Here is a 23,944-nt window from a genome sequence, read left to right on the forward strand (position 1 = left end):
CTCTGGCTAGAGTTATAACGCACCGTGACCAACGAAAAAGCCAACACGATGCAGTAGCCTATCTCGTAGAAGAGCCGATCTAATGGAAGAGTAAGCTCCAAAAGCATTTTCGATCATCCAATGGAGACCCAAAGACTCTTTACCTGAGATTGAAGGCTAAATAAACCGACGGACTCCTACCGATCCATCAGACTCAGTTGAGCCAAACAAACTAAGCTTATCCGGCCAAGCCAGAAGGCAAACAAACGATAAGACGTTGTTCGTAAAATTTCATAAATACTTTGGTATAGACCCTCTCTAAATAGAAGTAAAATATAAAGTCACAATTGAGACCCAAAGACTCTTTACCTGAGATTGAAGGCTAGATAAACCGACGGACTCCTACCGATCCAGCAGACTCAGTTGAGCCAAATAAACTAAGCTTATCCGGCCCAACCAGAAGGCAAACAAACGATAAGCCGTTGTTCGTAAAATATCATAAATACTTCGTTATAGACCCTCTCTAAATAGAAGTAAAATATAAAGTCACAATTATATATACAGTATCTTTTATGAAAAGAAAAAAAAAACATTTAATGATGGAATAACACTGTTTTATGGTGTTCATCTCTGTCCTGCTCCTCATGTATGCTTATAATGTGTGGCAATTCGTATATAAATAAATATAATGTGGATGAATATGGAGATGCGTGGAGGGCTTTTGTGATCAGGATAAGCAGATGAGTGATTGTTTACCAAGTTAACACGTTATTTATTTATTTTAATTAATTTTCTTCTTCTTTTTTTTTAAGGACAAGAGGAGGTATCCAACGTGAACCGTTGACTATATTTTCAATGAACATTTTCTTAGAAAGATTTACCTGCAAAACATTTATATTTTGTGTATTTACATATTAACTATTTAATTTATTTTTTTTTTGGTTCACTCATCGATGACATGATGGTTGCACACCTTGCCGTTGGGTTTGATGAATTCCAAACATGTGCATTATGTAACCTAATACTTTGATTTGATTGTTGTAATTTCATTCTTATTTATGGCTTCTACTTTTATAGTTCTGATTTTTCTTAGCTTAGCAGCTACAAACTCTTGATTTGTAAATCTATGTTTCATTTATAAACACATGAAACCATTAATATTACTATCATTTCTAAATTTCATTTATTTATATGCAGACGAAAATAACCCACAGACACACAAAATAATAATAATAAATAAAAAGAGAACTAGCTATGACGATTGCATTTTTATTTTTTCATAATTTTTTATATTTTCCTGCTAAAAATAATATTCAAAGATAATTCTTCTATAAAAGAGCCTCAACAAATACTATTTAAAGTCTTCTCCGGAGCTCTTTCTGTACATCTCCTTCCATCCCCAAAGTTGCCACCGTCAGAACTTCAAGCTTCCCGTGCTTCATTAATGGCGCCTATTTCTCAGGTAATTCATTCTCACAATCTTCAATCTCTCTGCATAATTTTCTCATTCATTAATATTCATCTAAATACTTAACTGAAGGCTTCCATCGAAGAAAAAAATAATGGATCAGAAAATATGGGCGAAAAGGCAAAGATGATTAACTGCAACACGGTGCTGTGGGAAGTCAAATCTTCCATTAGAGGAGTCATGGCTGAGCTTCAGACTTTATCTAACAGCGAGAAAACCGTTATCTCTCTCGGCACCGGCGATCCCACCGCCAATCCACAGTTCCTCGGCCGCCGGCCGCCGTTCATTGATTCTCTCTCCTCTGCTCTCACTTGCTCTCTCTCCGACTCCTACGCTCCTTCCTTTGGCCTCCCTTCTGCTCGCCGGTAAGCCTATCTTTTCGGATAATTACCCTAAATTACAGAAATATATTTTTAAATTTTTGCTTCTTATATTTTATTTAAAGAATATGATTTTGTGAAAAATAAAACAATAATTGTGAACATGGATGGAAAAAAAACAAGTAATTGTTTTTATTAGTCCTGATTAAGTATTACTCAATAAACATCTATTTTCTTGTATTTTTTATATTTGCATATCTTATATATAAATTTATATAAAGTTTTAACTCATAAATATGGCATAGAAAGATCATTAACATTAAACATTTAAAATTAATAAATCCATTTATAACTTTTTTTTTATATCATCAAAAGTATGACACATATTTTTATGTATTTTCATATTTTCATGCAGAACATTCAAATTAGATATATAACTTTCGCAAATTTACAAATTAGATGTATAAACATGTAAGAATGATTTATATCTCACATTTAATTTAGAATCAGTTGCAAGAAGTCAGAACATTTGTCGTACTGCATGTAATGTGCGGCTATCGTTACGCAATTGCATGTTAGCGTGTGGTAGGTTCCGTTGGGTGCCATGAGGCAATATTGGTCTTTCTTATAAAATTATATTTTCGTGGAAGAATAAAAGATTATAATATTTTAATTAAAGATAACTATAAATAAATTTTTAAATTTTAATTTATCTAAAAATGGTAATAATAACAAATAATAAATTAGTTTATATCATTACTAATTTCCAAAAAAATCATGAATTTTAAATTTATTATAATTAAAACTTTATCTGACATGGTATTAATTTATATCTGTATTTTTGTAACTATTCAGCCCATATATTATAGTAATAGATATTTAATTCCTTAGTTGAGTCATGGGACAATGACAAATCTGACGTTATGTGCATAAGGACAAGCATTATTTTAATGATTAAATAATTTAAAAATGAGAATGTTAAATCAGTTGATTAGGTATGTCATAAAAGCTCCTTCTTTGTGAATTCAAATTTATTGAATTTATTTTGAAATGATTACAGCATAATTTTTTATTGTTTGATTGTATGTTATACCTAAGCAAATAAGGATTTGATTCCTAATCTTTTTGTAATATAAATTTGTATAATGTATTTAACTAAATGTATAACTTTTAATATTTTATAAAATATAATAATAGAACTCACAGATATAAAATTAATATTTTTACATATCTACATGTGCACGCGTATCCACACTCACGCACGTGCACACTATATATTGAATCCAAAAATTGTTTGTGAGTCAGATCCAATTAATAGACTGTACATAGGATGAGAGATAGATGAATTGTAAAAAATTGAGTCTCCACTTCTTTGAATGGTTATCCTATTTATAGGAAATTTATTAGAATATTGATATTACTTTTTACCCATATTTTAGAGGGTATACACCACGGCTCACCGTTTAGTTGTCTTCTGTCCTGGTCGACTAACCTTAGTTAGCATGGCTTAACCAAGTTATCTCGGTTAGTTGAGCTTGGTCGATGTGGCTCTATCGGCTAAACCCAACATGTTGGCTATCTTCAATATCCGAAAGAAGACTTTTGTCCTCCGCTGGATGGTTGAAGATGCTTTGTGGACTCTTTCACTATGGGATATATTATTATATTGAGTTGACTTTCATGTAGTTAGTGTCCCCTGATGATGACTCATTTCCAGGCAAATAGCTTTTAATAGAATCACTTAGTCATTCTCTCATAAACTGTTGAACTTGGTCAGCTCTGACCTGATTTTATTGGCTCATCTGGCTTAGAGGGTCTCATGATCTCTTTGTATGGGATTGGCTTCCTTCGTATTGTTCTCTTATAAACTGTTATATATCTGTTAACATCAGTATATAAACTTTTTGATATACACATTTTGGATCATATAATTTATTTAAAACATGAATTTGAGACGTACATATTGCATTTGAAGTCAACTTTTCTTGAAAATTAAAAAAATAAATGGCGTTTTAAATGTGACAAAAAATAAAATTTAAATATTAGACATGCAGGTATGTAAAATGCCCCTATTGAGTTAATACAAACTTCTGATTTGGCAGCGCGGTGGCAGAGCATTTAAACAGGGCGTTGGACAATAACACCGTCGGTGGACCCGCCCCTTTCCACGTCTCGTCCGACGACGTCTTCCTCACCTCCGGCGCCACCCAAGCCATACATTCCATCCTCACCGTCATCTCCTCCGCCGGCGGTAACGTCCTCCTTCCCCGGCCAGGATTTTCTCTCTACGACTTTGCCTGCGATATCGCCGGTGTCCGCCGTCGCTACTATGACTTACTACCGTCTCGCCGATGGGAAGCTGATCCCAATCAGATACGAGCCGTTGCCGATGATCTAACCTTAGCCATCGTCCTCATCAACCCTAATAATCCATCCGGCGCTGCTTTCTCGGCTAATCATATTTTACAGGTCGGCCGATTCTCCATTCTCTCCTCTTTCGCTTTCTCCTTCTCCTTCTCCTTCTCCTTCTTCCCCCGAAACCGTAAAGCACACTGTCCAAATTATGGCTATGAATTTAACCCGAAGATTTTTTTGGATTGAAGTATAAATGCCAGTCAAATTGTGACCAAATCTTACTCGATTCCCGAGCGGATCGATTTGCTGTAGTTTAAAGTAAGCATTTACGCTCTCATATACATATATGTATTTGTGCTATTGTATACATACAATGCAGATTGCCGAGATTGCTAGGGATTTGAACATTCCGATAATCGCCGATGAGGTTTATGGTGGAATTGTCTTTGGAGGCGGCAGCTTCATTCCCATGGCAAATTTTGCTCATATAGCGCCGGTTATCACCATCGGATCGCTGGCCAAGCGTTGGATGGTTCCTGGCTGGCGTCTTGGCTGGTTAGTCATTTGCGATCCACAAGGCACCCTTCAAAAGGTATGCTTTCTTAATTAAGCTCCAAGTAAACTAATAGCTATTGAGAATTGATGATTTTGATATGTTTATGTATGATTGGATCTTGCCTGTGTTAGGTGAGGGAGGCAACTGAAATATTTATGAATGTGAATTCTGGCCCAGCTTCAGTGATCCAGGTTTCAAGTTATCCCCTTGCCTGCTTACTTTTCATGTTCTCTTGCTTTCTACTAATCTGATGCTGTTTGTTCTCGCCATTAATACTGGAGCAGGCTGCACTTCCGTCAGTCCTCTCTAATGCAAATGAGAAATTTCATGAGAATGTCGTCAAGTTATTGGACTTATGTGCGGACACCTTATTTAGAGGGTTGGAGAAAATTGAAGCGCTGAGATGCTATTCCAGGCCTCAGGGTGCTATGTTCATGATGGTATACAAACACTTCATTTATTTGTTGAGTGTGGGAATGCTAAAGTTCTTAGGACAAGAAAAAGAGTAAGAAGAAAGAAAGGAGAGAAATTCACATACCGAGCACACAATTCCTATGTATTGACACATTTCGCAACTTTCATATTTACATGCACAATTACATGCACAACACTCAAATTTTAATATCACATAAAAAATAGCACTATTATCACTTTTTAAAAAATGAAACACACTTTTTCATGGATAGGTTTAAAGCACGAAAATACTATGTATGTAAGTATGCTAGTTTAGGTGCGAGATTTGTAAATGCATAAGAATTGTGTGCTATGTATCTAAATGCACCAAAACTCAGTATGATGAAGTGGTAATTTTATTTCTTGCTTGTTGCTTGATACAAATTCATAGACATGAGATATATTTATAATAGTAGAGCCCTATTTTGAAAGAACATATTATGCCCGGGCAATGTATGTTCAGGCGACGACGTGAATCACATCACACCGCTTGCATAGTGGCACTGCTTGCACAGTGGCGTGGTACGATCAACGCCAATATATGGAATACATCTAGACACTAGACATAATATTTTCTCCTATGACTATAATCGACTTTCTAGAATTTTCAACTATCTTCAGTGATGAAATTCGTTAAATGCTATTTTAGATTTGTCTGCAGACTGGTCTTCAATATGTCTCTTGAATCATCTCAGGAATATTTTAGATTATCGGCTCATCTTTGGATAACTAAAGGACAATTAAATATGGGCCAAATTAAGTTTAATTTCCAACACTTTCTCCTGGTTTTGAATATATTTACAGGTTGAGGTGGACACCAGTCGCCTTCTTGGCATTGAGAGCGACATGGATTTTGCTAAAGAGTTAATGAAAGAAGAGTCCATCTTGGTTTTGCCAGGTTTGGATAAAGTGATGCATTTTCTTACTTATATTTTTTGTTACCTTGTTGCATTTCTTTCTCAAGCACTTACATATATATCACATAAGTTAAGGGCATTTACATACATACCTCTCAATCCCTATGTATTCACATATCTAACACACAAACTTTTCTGTTTTTACATTTATATCACCTAAATCTTTCAGATCAAATTAAAAATACCACTTTTTAAACTTTTAAAAAGTTTTAAAAAGTGAAATACATCATTTCATGCATATTAAAGGTGATATATCATATATGTATGTAAAAATTGAAGTATAGGTGCTGGATATGTAAATATACGGGGATTGAGTTGTATGTTTGTAAATCTTCCAATAATTAATATGGTGCTCAGCGCATGTCTATTTCCAATCAATTAAGGATGAAGATAGAAAATTTTCAACCGGCCAAAAATTAGAGAAAAATCTAATCATACTATCACTATGTTGGTTTAGCAGTTTGAGCTAATATATCATTTAATGACATGCAATTGCAATATATGTTATTATATATATATATATATATATTTTATAGGTTCCATATTGGGCTTGAAGAATTGGGTTAGGTTTTTCTTCGGATTGCCTCCAGGACTGTTAAATGATGCGTGTGAACGAATGAGATCCTTCTGCGAGCGGAGGATGATTAATGTCCGACAGATTTAAACTCCTAAATAAAGCTTTAATGGCTGTATTTTGATCATTAATCATGATCTAATTATTAGTTGTACTTTAATCGCATTTTTAATGAAATTAGTGCCTTGAGATAATCATATTTAGTTGAGGTGTGAATTATATTTATGGCTCCAGCATTCAATAGAATGTTGTATTTTGTTTTTCAAAATTTCACTTAGGAGATTTCTTCCTGCACGCACACCAACAAAAACCAATCGAGAGGGTATGTATTGATCATAAAATTGGAGGTAAGTAGACCATGTAAAGCTAGAAAATTTACAAACCTAACTCGATATATCTCCTCTTATAACAATCTAAATGTGGGGCATGTGATATGATTCATTGTAGATTAATCAGGTGGTGTCTCAATTTAAGAAAATATGGGTGTGCTCAAAACATTCCATATGACTTATGTGATGCATGCCATAGCCATATGCTGAAATATTGTATTTGATGTATGAAACTTCTCTAAAATTTACCACAAATTTTAGAGGTTATTTAATGCATTTAATAATTTTAAAAAGTAGTTTTTTTAATAATTTAAAGAAGTCTACAAATTAATACATCATTTAAGCTGTCAAAAGCTTTTAGAAATTTTTGAAGACTATTTCTCCATTCATTAAAATAGAATAGCGAGTAAATCAATTTTTTTTTTTTTATTCATTAAAATAGAATAGCGAGTAAATCAATTTTTAAAATAAAAAAAAAAGTAAATAGAAAATAGTACGCACTACAAAAAAAAAATAGCCCTTACAACAACACTTATTATTTAAAAAAAAAAAAAAACATATATTGAATCGAGATTGACCCTGAATATATTTTTATCCAGATTATCCCTTTTTAGGCTAAATTTGTTTCATTGTGAAGTTTAATTTGACTTTTTTGGTATAGTCAAGCTCAATAAATTATTTCCAAAAAATAACCCCACCGTGAAGGCAAGAATGGTAGACAAAGCTCATATATAACCCAATAAAAAAATAAATGGTTAATTTTAAGAAAGAAAAAGTTGACGTATTAATTCATGAATATTATCAAGGCAAAAAAATAATCATTTGTAGGTTACGTACTTAATGGATTATGAATGTGATTAATGTTCAGCGTACAACAAGCCAGCTATGTTTCACATCTTCATGAAATAAATATATTTATCTTGAAATGTGGATTACTCCATTTACAAACTTCATTGATGTCGATATAATGGTCCTTGTAATTTATAATTTTGACACAATTTTGAATGCTCTAATTATGAAATAAGGAACTTTAAATGCCCTCATAATGTTTGTACCGACCCCCTCCAATCAACCAAACACTTTAAAGTTATAAACATGCATAATTAAGGGTCTGTTTGGGGCAGCTTGTGCGTTTGCTGAAACGCGACCTAGGGGTCGACCGCGAAGGTCCACCCGCGGCCTGCATTTAGTGTAAAAAACCTAAACGCGACAGACAGTGTTTTCAAAAAAACACAAACCAAACAGTTAGACGGCGTTTTCAAAAATGCCACCGCACTTATAAGCTGCCCTAAACGGGCCCTAAATCGCTGAAGCTTGACATTAAATTCTCAAATTGTTGGCATAATCAAAACCAATTAATGTTTTTCATTCACCAACCATTTATATCCACACAAAAAAATTTATATAACATACAAATGATTAGATTGATCATTCCTCATCACCAAACTTCTGATACCCCCATCATCCATCACTTAACAACAAATATATGATATATATTAATAATGAATGTCTAATTCTCTCTAAGAGTTGATGTTTTTCAATGTTACACTCAACACAGGTCTATCTTTATCTCTTGGCCTCTCTTGTCATCTAAATAGTAAATAAGTCAATTACTTATCATTGCCCAACAATCGTCCATCCCTCTATGTTTATTAAATGCTCATCATTGCTCATCAACTTTAATAACTATACTCTTACTAGATCCATTAAACTACACCAACTCATTTTATTCTTGCTAGAAAAGGCATATTTATAATTCTTTGCTAACACTAGTTAAAAAAATTATTTAAATTACAATTGTATATAGTAAATAAGTCAATTACTTATCATTGCCCAACAATCGTCCATCCCTCTATGTTTATTAAATGCTCATCATTGCTCATCAACTTTAATAACTTTAGACTCTTACTAGGTCCATTAAACTACACCAACTCATTTTATTGTTGCTAGAAAAAGCATATTTATATTTCTTTGCTAACACTAGTTAAAAAAATTAATTAAATTACAATTGTATTTTTTACGGAGAAACCATCCACCTTGCGACCCATCATAATATCTAATAATACCAACATTTTCAATCAATTTTTATGATTTTTTAAAATAAATTCATATACTTATATGCCTTCGTGTGCCGTATTGAGATGCAAACTATAATGTTCTCCTTTGAGAATTTTCAATCAAGTTAACCGTACATATGATTACCATAAAGTGATTATATGATCCATAAATTAAACTATGGCGCGATGCTATTAACCTATGTATATGTGATTGTACTATATGGATTTGCTCTGCATTTGTTTCATGAATATTTCTTGTTATAGTATAATACATTCAATGCTTTATGTATGGGTATTATATTAAAATGTATATACTTTATTTATTAGACTTATTCTTTACTACAATTGATATATGTTTACACAGCTGGATTATTTGGAGTCATATGTGAATAATTCTCCTTGTTGTATTATAGACTTAATGAATAGATTATGACTACTTTTAAATATATTTTAGTATTGTATTAAATCATTGATTATTTAGGCTATTTGTTGACTAATTAGCGAGTTTATAAGCACTCCATAGAATTCTTAAGCATTTGCTTCTCTAATAACAAAAATCTGATATTTATATATTAAGACTTTCTTTCATAATCATATTAAAATATATTTATGAAAAGGTGCACATCACTTTAAGGAAATGGTATTAGTGATATTTTTTTTGTCATGTTAAAATTTAGGTATTTTGTATGTAATTATAAAATAAATATGTAGCATGGATGTAAATTCTTCTTTTATTTTTAAATTTGAGATATTTATTGAATAAAAATTCTTATGTTTATGAATCACCCCAACATTATTACGACCAATTTCAAGTATTTCAATAATATTTTTCTGAAAAAAAAAAACAAGATCGAAGTACTCTAGCTTAATTTTCATCAAAACAGCTTTTAAAATTATTATATGTTGATTTCCTGGTAAAATAAAATGTGTTTATTACATTTATAAATATTTTAATAATTTTCTATTTAATCACATAAATTTTAAAATAAAAAAATAAAAAGTTTAATTTATTTGTAAATTTAAATCACATAGTTCAATATCATTTAAATATGATAGTAATAAATAAATGAGAATAAATAATTAAAATTAAATAAAGTTTTTTAAAAAATATGATTATATTTTTATTTTTAAAAAATGTGATAGTTTTTTCAGGAGAATGAACCAAGCGTCCCCATCCTGGCGCCTCAACAAACAGACCTAATCAACAGACGGCAATGTCAATGGCGGATTCCACGTGGCACGCTCCTTGTGGGTCCTATCAGTCCTATTTCTGCGTCGCTGCACCGGATCTTAAATAAGAGAAAAAAAAAACGAGGGAAAGAACCCCATTAGTGCGTCTATCAGCTTCATCCGTAAGCCCCGATCTTTCGGCTTATTTTCTGCAATTAACCTATAAGATTCCTTCAAAGCTCGCTTTATTTTGCTAGATTTCGCCCAAACGATCTCAGATCCCTCTCTCTCTTTCTATTGAGCCGGAAGAGTATTGCCGCCGTGTGTAGCCGATCATTCTCAATCTACAGCCTTGCAGACGAGATCGGTCTCGGGTACTCCAAATTCGACGCCTTTGGTTGGCTTTTCGGCGGATCGGAAGGTATTTTTATTTTGATTTGCTGGCGGTTGTGAAGTGAGGGAGGGATTCTTCGTTTTCTAGCGTTCTCGCAGTTCGATAGAAGTCCGCCATGACGGGATCGGTGGAGCGCTTCGCCAGACCTTTCGGTGAGTTGAATTTGACATTTTCTTGGTAAAAATATAGGAAATATTAGGCAGTTTGCCGGCTAAAAATAGGATCTAGTAATCCTGTGAATCATGATTATGACCTTGATGAACTGTCTGACCGTTGAATCTTGTTAAATTTAGTAAATATCGAGAGGATTACAACCTGAAAAATGCTTTGCCGTGAGCTCTTTGTAAAAAACTAGCTTTTCTTACATGATTTAAGATTAACCGCGGAATCTAATCAATAGCGGATCTGAAAGGGGATTTATGAAAAGTTGCCACTATTCGTTTGACTAGGGTTAAGCTAAATATCGCTGAAATTCTGCTTAAAATAGGATACCAATCAGCCCTTTTTGTTATCTGCTTTCTTTTCAGTAGTTTGCATTATGGAAGTTCTTTTTTTTTCTCTTAAACCGAAAATGTAAAAGAAAACAGGTTGTTTGGTGATGGATCTTGTAAATTATGTAAATCCGGATTTTCAATCCGGATTTTAAAGATTCTTTCCATGATTTAAGTCAAATCTGAGAAGAAATTGACAAGAATCTGGATTTACTCAATCTAGAATTTAAAAGTTCTCATTTTGTTTTTGTCAAGAAAGATTTAAGTTAAATCCATCTTAAATTATTTACCCGGTTTCTCGAGTTATGATCATGCAACTTTTGACTTCTTCTAATTGTTACAGTCTTTGATGGCATTTCTGGTCACGATGAGCGAAGAGAAAGAAAATCTGATATTGAGAACTCGGAAGATGAAAGGTGGGTAAAGATTGGATCTTTGAGGAAAAGAGCAATAAATGCGTCAACTATATTCAAGCACACTTTGAGGAAGAGCAGGAGAAAGAGCAGTAGAGTTATTTCTGTTTCCATTGAGGATATAAGGGATATAGAGGAGCTTCAAGCTGTTGATGCTTTCCGCCAATCTTTAATTTTTGATGATTTGCTCCCTTCAAAACATGATAATTACCATATGATGTTGAGGTATTCCTCTATTTCTTTGTTAATACATTTTTTGTTTCCCATGATTGTGCAGTCATACTTTTATTAAACTTGAACCTCTTACTCTCCTTCTCTCTATCTCCACACGCGCGCGCGCGCACACACACATATATTAATATAATTAATTAATTTCATTCTGTTTTCTGATCTTAAATGCGTTTTATTATATGAAAATTGAAAATCTTTATTAAATTTGGGCTTTCCATCAAATTACCATGCTTAATACAAAGAAAATTTATGATATTTTAGGTTTTTGAAGGCTCGTAAATTTGATATCGAGAAAACAAAGCAGATGTGGGCAGAAATGCTTCAGTGGAGGAAGGAGTTTGGTGCCGACACTATTATTGAGGTACTTTTACGTTTATACATTGCTTTTATGCTGAAAACCATTTCTATAAGTAGAAATTTCAGGGTAAATGTGATTGAAAATATAACTTAAATTTTTTCAAGTTTCTATTTAAGAAGCAATGTTTTTCTGGTGGTTTGTTATTAATGAAAGTTAACTCACATGTAGTTGCAGACTTATAACATAGACCGATGCTACAAATGTTATCTTAATGCTATGATCTTGCTTAGTTTTTATTTGAGGCATTTAGAAACATACCATACAAGTCTTATGTTTTTACATGTTAACGCCTAAACATTCATATATAAATGCATAGCAATGAAATCGTTAACATTCCGTCAAAAATACCACCTTCACTATCTTTTTAAAAGTGCAATACATCATTACAACATAGAAGCAATGAAATCGTTAACATTCCGTCAAAAATACCATATTCACTATCTTTTAAAAAGTGCAATACATCCTTACAACATAGATTTATGACACCGAGGTGTTATAAATGTAAATATCAATATTTGGGTGCCAGATATGTTGATACATAAGAATTGTGTGGTTTGTATGCCAATTTCCCTTTTTATTTTTCTTTGTGCTTAACTTTAACTTCAAATTTCTGTCAGGATTTTGATTATGAAGAGTTGCCTGAAGTTTTGAAGTACTATCCTCATGGATACCATGGCGTAGACAAGGAAGGGAGGCCAGTTTACATCGAAAGATTGGGAAAAGTCGAACCAAACAAACTTATGCATGTTACAACCATGGAAAGATATATAAAATATCATGTTAAAGAGTTTGAGAGGAGCTTCCAACTTAAGTTTCCAGCCTGTTCTATTGCTGTAAAAAGGCATATTGATTCTAGCACAACTATTCTAGATGTTCAGGGTGTGGTATGTAATTTGAATCAATATTATGGTTTTGTTAAATAGGGGCTGAAAAATTTCTTAAAAAACAGAATTTGTTGACATTTTTTTCATGTAAATAGGGGCTGAAAAATTTCAGCAAGACTGCAAGGGAGTTAATTCAGAGGTTGCAGAAAATTGACAGTGACAATTACCCTGAGGTATGCATTCGAATTTCACTGATCTATCTAAGAACTCCGCTTAATTTGATTTCATTTTATTGTTCAGACATCATTGTGCAGAAATCCCCCATTTAATGCAATTTATGCTTTTGACCCTGCAGACTTTATGCCGCATGTTTATCATTAATGCTGGTCCAGGTTTTAGATTGCTATGGAACAGCGTAAAATCGTTCCTAGATCCCAAAACTACTTCGAAGATACATGTAAGTTTTGGAGTTTCGCTCGCACCTATTTTTTGTCTATTTTCAGTTTTTTTTTTTAATGAGAATACAACTAGTTTGACCAAATTGTTTTTAGGTTATTGGTGCCAAGTACCAGGGTAAACTTTTTGAAATAATTGATGCCAGGTAATCTTTCAAAGAGTAAATTGCCAAAATATATCCCTAACTAGTTACATGGGGCTGAGTAAATTGCCAAAATATATCCCTAACTAGTTACACGGGGCTATTTGAGTCTCAGAGTCTATAAAAGTGCCAAATTAGCCTCTAGAATTTTTCAATATGAGCTGAATTAATCCCTTAAAAAAAGACTAATTTAGCCTCTAATAAAAGAGCATGGGGACTAATTGATACTTTTATAAATTATGGGACTAAAATGACTCTCGACAAAGAGTCGGGACCATTTTGAAACTTACCATCTTTCAAAACTGGATTCATTTTCTTAGCAAAGGTTTCTTTTTTAATTTGATTTTTGAACAATGTTTTTGCATGTTGAACCTTCTCTAGTGAGCTGCCAGAATTTTTTGGTGGCACATGTACCTGTTCTGATGTGGGAGGATGCCTGAAAGCAGAGAGGGGGCCATGGAAGGATCCAAATATTGTGAAGGTCAATACTCTCTCTCTCTAGACATGGTGGTGGATCTCATGGTTCATGATAATTATTCTGGTTTTTGGATATACAGATGGTTCTTAGTGGAGAAGCCCAATATACCAGGCAAATTGTTACTGTTTCTAAAGGAGAGGGAAATATTATTGCTTATGCTAAGCCAAAATATCCATTGGTATGGCTTGCTTAAATTTTATGTGGCATTTCTATACATAGCACTCAATTCTTATGTATTTACATATCTCTCACCTAAAAGTTTTATATTCACACTCACAAACTCAAATTTTTAATAACATATAAAAAATAGCACTATTATCTCTTTTTGAAAGTGAAATATGCATTTGCATGAATATATAAATTCATAAGAATTGTGTACTATGAATGCAAATTTCCTAAAGTTAATTGATTGTCCACCAGGTTAATCTGTAAAACTAAAGTTTGATCTGTTGCTTGGTCAGGCGAAAGGTAGTGATACCTCCACCGCAGAATCTAGCTCAGAAGCAGATGATATTACTTCGCCTAAAACAGTTATGAGCTATGCGCAGTATCAGTGCTTAACTCCTGTGCGAGAAGAGGTAGGTTTGACTGTTAAGCACTCCGCCACTATCATCATATTCAAATTTAAGATTTTTCTAATGAACTTGTTGGTCTTTTTTTTACATTGTATGTTTAATGATTAATTGATTCATTTATTTTAAAATAATTTGTTTTCCAAGTAAAATTTGGTCTAACATGGCAGAGCAGATAAGATACTATTTATTTCCTAAATTATTTTGTAAGAAAAGGTGAATACGAAACCATAGCATGAATTAAATAATCAAATGTCATGGGTTTTGACAAATTTTGATCATCATCATTAGCATTAATTTTATTGTAATTTTTTGGGGTTGGATTTATAAATCCTCTGTTCTTGTAGAGTGCTATATGAGGTGTAAACTTTAACGGACATTTACATACATGCCGTGCAAATGTGTTTACATATTTAACACCTAAAATTTAATATTTACATTCACAACACTTAAATCATTAACATCACATCAAAGATACAACTTAAATAATTTTTAAAAGTCAAAGACACATTTTTATGCATAGGCCTATAGCACTAAGTTGTTAGATATGTAAATCCATAGAATTGTCTGGTACAATGTAAATTTCCAAAATTTTAATTGTGCTACAAAATGGATGGTTATTAATATTTTCAAACTCATGTTGATATCTTTTATGGTACGTTGAGTTTATTTGGGAGTGTTATCATATATATAATTTATCACAACAACAACAACAACAACAACAACAACAAACCTTTATCCCAGTAACTGGGGTCGAGTAACTGAATCCTTTTTCTCCATTATGTCCTATTGAGTATTGATGTCATATTTTCATGTAATTCTAATAGGTTAAGATTGTTTTTTATACAATACACCCAAGTCTTTTTAGGTTTACCCCTGTCTTTCTTAACATAAGTCAAATCTAAAATGTCTGCTCTTCTAACCGAATAATCAGATGGTCGACATTTAATGTGACCAAACCATCTAAGACGACTCTCTCTAATCTTGACTGCTACTGGAGCTACACCAACCCTATCGTAGATATATTCATATCGCATTTTGTCTTTAAGTGTTCTCACCTTAGTAACATTTAATTTTGTTTTATGCTTCTCTTTTAAAGGCCAACATTCTGCATCATAGAGCATTGCATGTCTTACTAGTTACCACCATTTTATAAAATTGTCATTCATGTCTAAGCGATACTTTTCTTTCACACAATAAGCCTGATGCATTCTTCCACTTCAACCAACCAACTTGAATTTTAATAATAACATCTCCATCTATATCATAATCACTTTGAATAATAGACCCGATATATCTAAAATGTTTACATTTTTTAATGATTTGATCGCCCATAATTACAACTCTGCCACTATACTTGCTACTGCTAAAAATTACGTTCCTTGTATTCAGTTTTTGATCTGCTCAAATGAAGACTTTTAGACTCCAATGTAGACCTCCATAATTTAACCTTTTCTTGAACTCTTTTCTAGCCTTATCCACAAGAAGGACATCATCAGCAAAAAACATGAACCAAGGCACAAACTCCTATAAATGCCCAGTAAGAGCATCCATAACTAAAGCAAAAAAAATGGTCTTAAAGTCGATTTATGATGTAATCCAACTGAAATAGGAAAATACTTGATCAATCTTTTTTGTTCGAACATAAGTAATAGCTCTAGTATACATATTTTTAGTGACTTGAATATAAGTCATATCAACACCTTTCTTCTCTAAGACTTTCCGAAGGACTTGTCTTGGAATCTTATTGTAAGCTTTTTCTAAATCAATAGAAATCATATGTAGATCCTTCTTACTCTCTTTGTACTTCTCCATCAAACTTTTCTATAAATTTATAGCTTTCATAGTAGACGTGCCTGACATAAATCCAAATTAATTATGGGAAATCTTTGTATCACTTATTAAACTATGTTCAATTAGTTTTAAAGTATGACACATCAACTTAATTCCTCTATAATTTGCACACTCTTGTGCATCCCTTTTATTCTTGAAAATGGGAACTCAAATACTCTTCCTTTTTTTTTTGTTTTTAAAATAATATTAAAGAGTTTAGTAAGTCAAGAAACTCCAAATTATTCTAAATATTTTCATATTTCAATTGGGATTATTTCATCAGATCCTACTGATATTCCACCTTTAATTGTCAAATGAATAAATTATTTATAATAGAAATTTACACTTATTTTAATATTCACTTGTTATTTCTTTTATTGTTCTCTTCATTTGCTTATATAAAGACACTTATATACTTGGACTAATATAATAATTGAATACATATGTAATCCTTTATTCCTTCTAAATTAATTTGAATATTGTGATTTTTTTTCATGGAAATCCTTCATTTTAGTAAAAAAAACACGCCATATCATGCTGTTAATTAACCACTCCATCCAATTTTTTTGATTTTTCAATGAGTTTCCACTAAACCAAATTTGTTCTTGGTGCAACAAAAACTAATGAATATAATATTTTAACATTTTAGAAACTAGGAAGCAATGAATGTTTGTAATTTGAAGAATCCTCTTCTAAGTACCTTTGGTTTTATTTATTTATTTTTATTTTTGAGTTGTGTTAACAGAAATTTTTTATTTCTTTTCAGTCAAAAATTGTTGGGAAGAGCATCCTGGAATCCTCAGAGCCTGAACGTGTACTGGTAGTTGACAAAGCCATGGATGCAGAATGGAAGAAAGAGAGCCCGAGCAGCACAAAATACGAATCAAAAGGTTTGTTAACGTACAATTTTAGCAATTTTGAGGTATCAAACTCAGCTGTTTAATATTATGTTGGGGCATTTACATACATACAGACCAATTCCTATGTATTTATATATCTAAAATTTATGTTTTAGATTTATACGACCCAAAAAATACTGCTGTTTTATGTATGTAAAAATTGAAGTTCAGATTTATACGACCCAAAAAATACTGCTGTTTTATGCATGTAAAAATTGAAGTTCAGGTGTTTCATATGTAAATACATAGGAATTGAGTGGTTTGGATGTAGACTGCACTACAAACTGCAGAAGATGCATCAATATTCCATGCTCCAGTCGAGCATTTTAATCAAAATCTCTTTTGTAATGAAAAAAATGAAAATTGTTTTCTTGGTGCAGGTTCTTCAACTCTCTTGGTTGATATGAAGAATTATTCTGAAGGAATTAGAAAGCAGTTCTTTGCATATATTATGGCATTATTTACATTATTCTATACGTTCATCAGCCGTGTAGCGAAGCAGCCTCAGGAAGAAACTCCTGAGTCAGATTGGCATGATGCTGCATTATTTCGTGAGTCAACCTCTAAGGAGAAGTCGCAGCCTTCGTCACCCGATCCTGGATTCAAGGATGCCGACCTCCTTTCATCTGTTTTGAAGAAGCTCGGCGAATTGGAAGAAAAGATCAGTGTTCTTCAATCGAAACCATTGGTGATGCCTCGCGAGAAGGAAGAGCTACTCAACGCTGCAGTCTACCGCGTCGATGCGTTAGAAGCTGAACTTATTGCTACAAAACAGGTAAATTTGCAGTTTTAGATTTTGGTTTTGTGCGTTACAAATATTCTACTTTTGGTTGCTTTTTTATAATTATACCGCCCAATTCTTTCATATTACATGCAAAATACTTTTATTTTAACTTTTAAAATGTGAAATACATCTTTTGATGCATGGGTAAGGCGGTGTATATTTAAAACTTTAAGTTTAGGTGTTGTATTTGTAAATACATAGGAATTGAGTGGTGTGTTTGTAAAACTTCCTTTATACGAAGATGATTACTCACAAGCTGCAACAAAGCTTCACACAACACAAGACATACTTTTGAGTGAAACTTTGGAGTTTTTGTTTGAGACTCTATTCAGACTCCTGAAACAAAAAAATTAAAGGGAAATTTACAAATTTAGCATACAATTCTTATGTAGTTACATATCTCACATCTAAACTTTCATATTTACATACATAGCTCTTTGATGCTTTAAAACTATTCATGAAAATGTGTATTTCATTTAGAAAAGATCACTTTTTGATTGGATTAGGGGGCTTCCGGCTACCCTACTCTTTCGTCTGGTTTTGGTTCGTAGTCTTCGTATCCAGAATTGTAAATGATAATACTGCTATTTTTTTAATGTGATATTGAAGATTTAAGTGCTATGTATAAATATAGCAAGTTTAAATGTGAGATATATGAATAGGTAAGAATTGTGTGTTATCTATGTTAACCCCAAAATCTTAAATGGACTATTTACATGTGGCCATTTTAATCCTGAAGTCTATTAAAATGTCAATTTAATCTCCAAACTCTCTCAACATCGGGTGAAGTCCGAGGACTAGTTTTATAGATTTTGAGACTAAAATAGTGTTTCATGTAAACAATTAGAGGATTTTTTTGGCACATGACTCGGACCAAAAACCATGCTAGAGAATGTCTCCACGTATAATTTCACCCTTCTTCGTTGTCGACGGATTCATTGATGTTCGTGAATTCTAAACAATAGATGTTTTTGCATCTCCTTTGGTTGTATCTGATGTGTTTCGGTGCGCGGTTTAACAGGCTTTGCATCAAGCTCTCATGAGGCAAGATGAGCTGTTGGCATACATTGATTTTCAGCAAGAGGCTAAATTCCGGGTTTGTTGAAGTTTCCTTTATATGTTTGTCATTTTACTCTTCATTTGATGGTTGTAATATTGCTTATTGCATATTTATTTTTTATTTTTTTGCAGAAGAGGAAGTTCTGCTTTTGATCTCTTGATTATTTGTTTGAGGGAAAATGATTTCTTACAGAAGATGATGATGAAATAGGCTTTAAGAAGGAGATGCAAGAGATATTGAAGGAGAGATATTTGTCTCCCATCATATTCTCTATTTTATTTCACTCACTTATTGTACAAAATAAAAAAAAGAGTGGTTTTCATGCAAAACATCTAAAAATTTTGAATATTACGTTTTGACCACATATTTAAAATTTTTCATTTCGATCGCCAAAATTTTATTTCTTTTTAAAAGATGAGCGGCCAATCCATTATATTTAAAGTTTTTGGCGGTTGAAATGAAAATTTTAAATTTGAATGATTAATCGTTGTATTTGAAGTTTTGGGTGTTTTATATGTAAAATTTCAAAAAAAAAAAAAAAAAAAAATCTTTTGGTTTGAAACAGTAAAGATATGTAATTTATTTTTTTAAAATTTTCTTTTATTGGGGTGAATTGAGGATTTGACAAATTTGGATGAGTCTGATTTTTTCCGGGTGTTTGTCTCATTTGTGATTTATTTCATGCTAAAACTTGAATTGTTCAGACATTTTTCTTCCAATTTATTGAACATCAAAGACTGATTCAAATCATTTTGATTAAGCTCTGAGAGGACATTTTAATATATCTAACTATTTTGAGATTTAATTATCATTTTATTGTTCTTATATTTGTTTGAAATTAGAACATATGCTTTTAAATTTTATAGAACTTTTGAAAGTCAGAAATGGACATTTATTTAAGCATCGCAAAGCCTGTAAGAACTTTTAATATTTTTCTAACTATTGATTGCTCTAAATCAAATAGCTCAAAAATATATCTTTTATTTACATGTATAGCTTAGAATTTTATGGTAATTTTACATTTAACTGATGTTACAATAAATAATGATAATAATAATAATTTTTTTATACATTTCACATTAGTTTTATGTTTTTATATGTATAATATCCTTCAATTTTATTTAATAATTTAATAATTTAATCACATTAAAATGCATTCATGAATTTAAGAAATATATCTATAAATATGAAATTTTGTGATAGCATTAAAATCCCTCCGAAAACAAATGAATATAATTTAACAATTATATATTTAATTAGTCTAAAATTTAATAGTATATATAAGGTTCTAGAAATATAGAAGAGCAAGTGAGCAGGGAGGAACTTGTGGGTTAGAGTGGAGCGACCAATATAAATAAATAGGGGTGTGAGGACTGAGCAAGCGGTGAAAGAAGAAGGCTACTTGATTGGCGGGAGATCCATTGAAGTTTGAAGGAGAGGAGCTCGCTCCTTCAGATTCTTCTTCCTTCCTCAGATAATTAAGGTGAAACACCCCAACCCTAGATGTTGTTATTCATCATTGGAGCTTGAAGAATGTCTGTTTATATTGTTGTATCTGCTCAGGCGATTCATGATTTCTTAATTATCATTAATCAATTAAAATAATAAAATTAAGTTAAACAAAAATAAATTAAAACCACAAATCTATCTCCCGCTTCCTCCCGGTTTCGCACAAACTTTCCATCTAGGCCGAAAACCCTCGCTTAAGTCACTCCCCTACTGGTTTCGCCCAAAATCATTGCCTCCGTGAACAAACCTTCGCGATACAGTCGCCATTAGAGCTAGGAAACGAGGGGATCGCGGTTTACAGACACCGCCGAAACTCCCATCTTATTCATCCCTCTTCTCCGCTCCTACCAGAAACCATTGAGGAAGGTAAGCATCTTCCAGTTCGCGCCATTCCGGATTAGATTTACTAAATCCGCCGTTTCACAGGAAGGATTTAGTAAATCCCGGATTTATCGCCAATCGGCGTCATTTTGGGATTTACGGGAGCTTGGGTTTTCCGGAGCCATCTTTTGCCGTTCGGCAGGATTTAGCTTATATCCTGCATAAATCCTGCTTAATTAAAACAGGCTACCAAACACCCCCTAATTAGTTCTCATGTGCACTTTTCCCTCCATGTCCATCTCAAGGATCGGTGAAACAATGGTGGATAAATGTATGGTGGATGCTTTATTGATTTTAATCACTATGAATGCTTGTTGAATATTTGGACAGCCAATTTCTCGGCATGCATAGCCATCAGCTATATTGGTTTGTCGTTGTCATTTAAGTTGACTTCCAATGACTCAATTTTACCATATTTTGCTCCATATGTAAACAAGGATAGATTAACTTTTTAGTAGGCGAACCATCAACTTCAAGAAGTAATTATGCTGGATGAATTTTTGAATGTACAATATCTTTGATCACACATAGCCACAAGTTTTATCAGTCTAATAAGTTTCACTATCTTTGACACTATAACTTGACATATTTCATACGGGACATTTAAGGTGGTGCTTTTTCTTCTGCAGATTATACTAAACATGCCAGCGCCTGAAAGTTTTCCATTTTGATTGAAACATACAGTATCTGTTGTATAAAGTGATGTGGATATTTGGACATTGACAGAAATTAGAATCTTCCTAAAAAGTTTGTTACAATCACATTTGCCAAAGCATTTTGTTTGATTGGGATTTAAGTACTTTACAAGTATTTTTTTCCTACCTGCGCACACACTCGAACACACGCGCCCCGCATATGCAAGATCTTGAACCTAGGACCTCTTGGTTGAAAGTCAAAGCTCTCAACCACTAGGCTAAGGTGGCTTGCAAGTAATTTACAAGTAAACCTCTTTTTTTGTTTTTTTTTTGTGTAATTTAAATATTTTTTATTTTATTTTTTGCCTGAGTGAAGCAAATTGCCTTGATGAATTTGTTACACTTTCTCTGGGGGTACAGTTCCCTTTAAAATATTTGTTTGATTGTATTTAGTCTTTGGTCCAGATGTTGACGTTCAGGATATTCAGCTCAGGGATCATTCCTTTCAAGGTGTTTTAAAATACATATGATTTCCTTATAATTCTTGGTTTCTCTAGCATGTAGCATTAGCTACACTTTGACGATTTTTTCTCCTTCTGAGGTTTACCTAATTCTCTGTAAAATGATTTAATCCTCTCTTCTGTTTTTTAGTTCTCAGGGTTAAATCATCTCTTTTTTGGCTTTCATTTCCAGGTTTAATGTTTTTTAAAAATAGTTGCATACTTGATTTTGTTCAGGTGAGGCCTTCTTCTGTAATTGGAGCATCGGGAAACAATAGAAGCCATCAATATAGTCATAGTGCTCCTGTGATGGCTGATAACGAACTTGGAAACTTACCTAATAGCAATTCAAAAGATTTTCCTCCAAGAACCTTTGAAGTTGTCGTTGCTGCTACTAGAAAAATGGGTATAGGAAAGGATGGTAAGTTACCATGGAAGCTTCCATCTGATCTCAAGTTTTTTAAGGAGCTCACGATGGGCACATCAGATCCTGCAAAAAAGAATGCAGTGATTATGGGTAGGAGGACGTGGGAGAGTATTCCTATCCAAAATAGACCTTTGCCAGGTCGTTTGAATGTCGTACTGACTCGTTCAGGAAGCTTTGATATTGCCACTGTAGAGAATGTTGTTATTTGCAGTAGCATGAACTCGGCCTTAGATCTGCTAGCATCCTTTCCTTACTGTTTCTCTGTTGAGAAAGTGTTTGTGATAGGTGGCGGCCAGATACTGAGGTGAGTTTTTGGTTTTTGATATTGTTAGTTGTAAGGGCTGAACTGAAATATTTATGATATTGTTGCAGGGATGTGCTTAATTCATCTAGATGTGATGCCATCCATTTCACAGACATAGAAGCAAGTATTGAATGTGATACATTCATCCCAGAAATTGATGGTTCGGCGTTTCGGCCTTGGTTTTCATCTTTTCCATCAGTAGAGAGCAACATTAGATATTCTTTTGTGACATATGTACGTGTGATGCGTCCGTCTGGTGAATACCAGGCTCAGGAAAATGGCCAAGCAACTAATGGTGATTCACGTAAGGATAAGTTTAAAATCCAGAAATTCTCTTTTCTTCCTAAAATGATATTTGAACGGCATGAGGAGTACGCTTATCTTAGGCTTGTGGAAGATATCATATCTCATGGTGCTATAAAGAGTGATCGGACGGGAACGGGGACGCTTTCAAAGTTTGGTTGTCAGGCAGTTATCTTTCATTTTATCTTTACTTATTTCATCTATGGTGATTGTTAATGATTTTGCACCCTGCACCCAAAAAAAAAAAAAAATTGAAATAGTTATTTTGTCTTTTGTTTTCTTGATTTCTCTCCAGATGCGATTCAATTTGAGGAGATCTTTTCCACTTCTTACCACCAAGGTAGTGCTTTCTAAACTGAAGAAATTTGCTATTACAATGTATAAGCAATTGAGGTAAATAGGACTAGCTTCCATGTCACAACCAAGGCTCTCTGAAAGATCTTGAATTTATTTGAGGTCTTAGCACTTGAAAAAGAAATTGCATTGGCTCTAATTACAATGTAGTTAGAGTAGATGTCTATGCAGATTTATGAGACATTATGTGGATAAGTTATTACAACTATACAAAGTAAATAAATCAATTAATGAATTAAGTTTTATTGCTTGAAAAAAATGAATGGTATTATTTTTTAGCCGACCATTCTCCTTAAACTTTATTGTTCATTATAATCTTCTAGTGTTAAAACTGTTTTTTGTACAACTAATTTATTGAAAGTACTTTTTTTCTTAAAAAAATATGATTATAGATTTGATTTTTCTTAAGTACTATTGA

General features: G+C 32.8%; 3 protein-coding genes across 8 annotated transcripts in view; all 3 read left to right on the forward strand.

Annotated features, from left to right (window-relative positions):
* The first annotated feature begins 1,335 nt into the window (after positions 1-1,335).
* Positions 1,336-6,816, forward strand: LOC110030433 (nicotianamine aminotransferase A-like). The gene is made up of 8 exons (XM_020733146.1): positions 1,336-1,441; positions 1,520-1,812; positions 3,870-4,236; positions 4,502-4,714; positions 4,810-4,869; positions 4,963-5,118; positions 5,936-6,029; positions 6,585-6,816. The coding sequence occupies exons 1-8, from the start codon at positions 1,424-1,426 to the stop codon at positions 6,710-6,712; spliced, it is 1,329 nt and encodes a 442-aa protein (XP_020588805.1). The 5' UTR covers positions 1,336-1,423; the 3' UTR covers positions 6,713-6,816.
* A 3,443-nt stretch (positions 6,817-10,259) lies between these two features.
* On the forward strand, positions 10,260-19,460 carry LOC110030420 (phosphatidylinositol/phosphatidylcholine transfer protein SFH8-like). 2 transcript variants are annotated; one of them, XM_020733128.1, is made up of 15 exons: positions 10,260-10,360; positions 10,436-10,724; positions 11,407-11,701; positions 11,969-12,068; positions 12,683-12,949; positions 13,045-13,122; positions 13,245-13,346; positions 13,441-13,490; positions 13,869-13,968; positions 14,045-14,143; positions 14,427-14,543; positions 17,137-17,260; positions 17,650-18,044; positions 19,075-19,149; positions 19,245-19,460. In XM_020733128.1, the coding sequence occupies exons 2-15, from the start codon at positions 10,688-10,690 to the stop codon at positions 19,263-19,265; spliced, it is 1,860 nt and encodes a 619-aa protein (XP_020588787.1). In that variant the 5' UTR covers positions 10,260-10,360; positions 10,436-10,687; the 3' UTR covers positions 19,266-19,460. The 2 variants fall into 2 exon arrangements, with proteins under 2 accessions (XP_020588787.1, XP_020588786.1); XM_020733127.1 differs by having other exon boundaries at positions 10,306-10,724.
* Positions 19,461-20,424: 964 nt separating this feature from the next.
* LOC110030414 (putative bifunctional dihydrofolate reductase-thymidylate synthase) overlaps positions 20,425-23,944 on the forward strand; it is a 53,203-nt gene continuing 49,683 nt past the window's right edge. Inside the window, exons 1-6 of one of the 5 annotated variants that reach the window (XM_020733112.1) lie at positions 20,770-20,988; positions 21,633-21,932; positions 22,104-22,148; positions 22,376-22,869; positions 22,938-23,340; positions 23,468-23,512. In XM_020733112.1, coding sequence (XP_020588771.1) covers positions 22,104-22,148; positions 22,376-22,869; positions 22,938-23,340; positions 23,468-23,512 — 987 coding nt within the window. In that variant the 5' untranslated portion in view covers positions 20,770-20,988; positions 21,633-21,932. Of the gene's footprint in view, positions 20,597-20,769; positions 20,989-21,632; positions 21,933-22,103; positions 22,149-22,375; positions 22,870-22,937; positions 23,341-23,467; positions 23,513-23,944 lie in introns of those variants that run through there. The other 4 variants (XM_020733114.1, XM_020733113.1, XM_020733115.1 and 1 more) reach the window with 4 other exon arrangements.

This window comes from Phalaenopsis equestris, unplaced genomic scaffold (assembly GCF_001263595.1).
Source record: "Phalaenopsis equestris unplaced genomic scaffold, ASM126359v1 Scaffold000716, whole genome shotgun sequence".
NCBI lineage: Eukaryota > Viridiplantae > Streptophyta > Magnoliopsida > Asparagales > Orchidaceae > Phalaenopsis > Phalaenopsis equestris.

Excerpts from the sequence above, each read along its gene's own strand:
- LOC110030433 (XM_020733146.1), top strand. Across the intron at positions 4,237-4,501 it reads CGGCTAATCATATTTTACAG|ATTGCCGAGATTGCTAGGGA; the intron begins GTCGGCCGATTC and ends CATACAATGCAG. Across the intron at positions 6,030-6,584 it reads GTCCATCTTGGTTTTGCCAG|GTTCCATATTGGGCTTGAAG; the intron begins GTTTGGATAAAG and ends TATATTTTATAG.
- LOC110030420 (XM_020733128.1), top strand. The coding sequence starts at position 10,688 with ATGACGGGATCGGTGGAGCGCTTCGCCAGACCTTTCG. Across the intron at positions 12,950-13,044 it reads TTCTAGATGTTCAGGGTGTG|GGGCTGAAAAATTTCAGCAA; the intron begins GTATGTAATTTG and ends TCATGTAAATAG. Across the intron at positions 18,045-19,074 it reads AACTTATTGCTACAAAACAG|GCTTTGCATCAAGCTCTCAT; the intron begins GTAAATTTGCAG and ends GCGGTTTAACAG.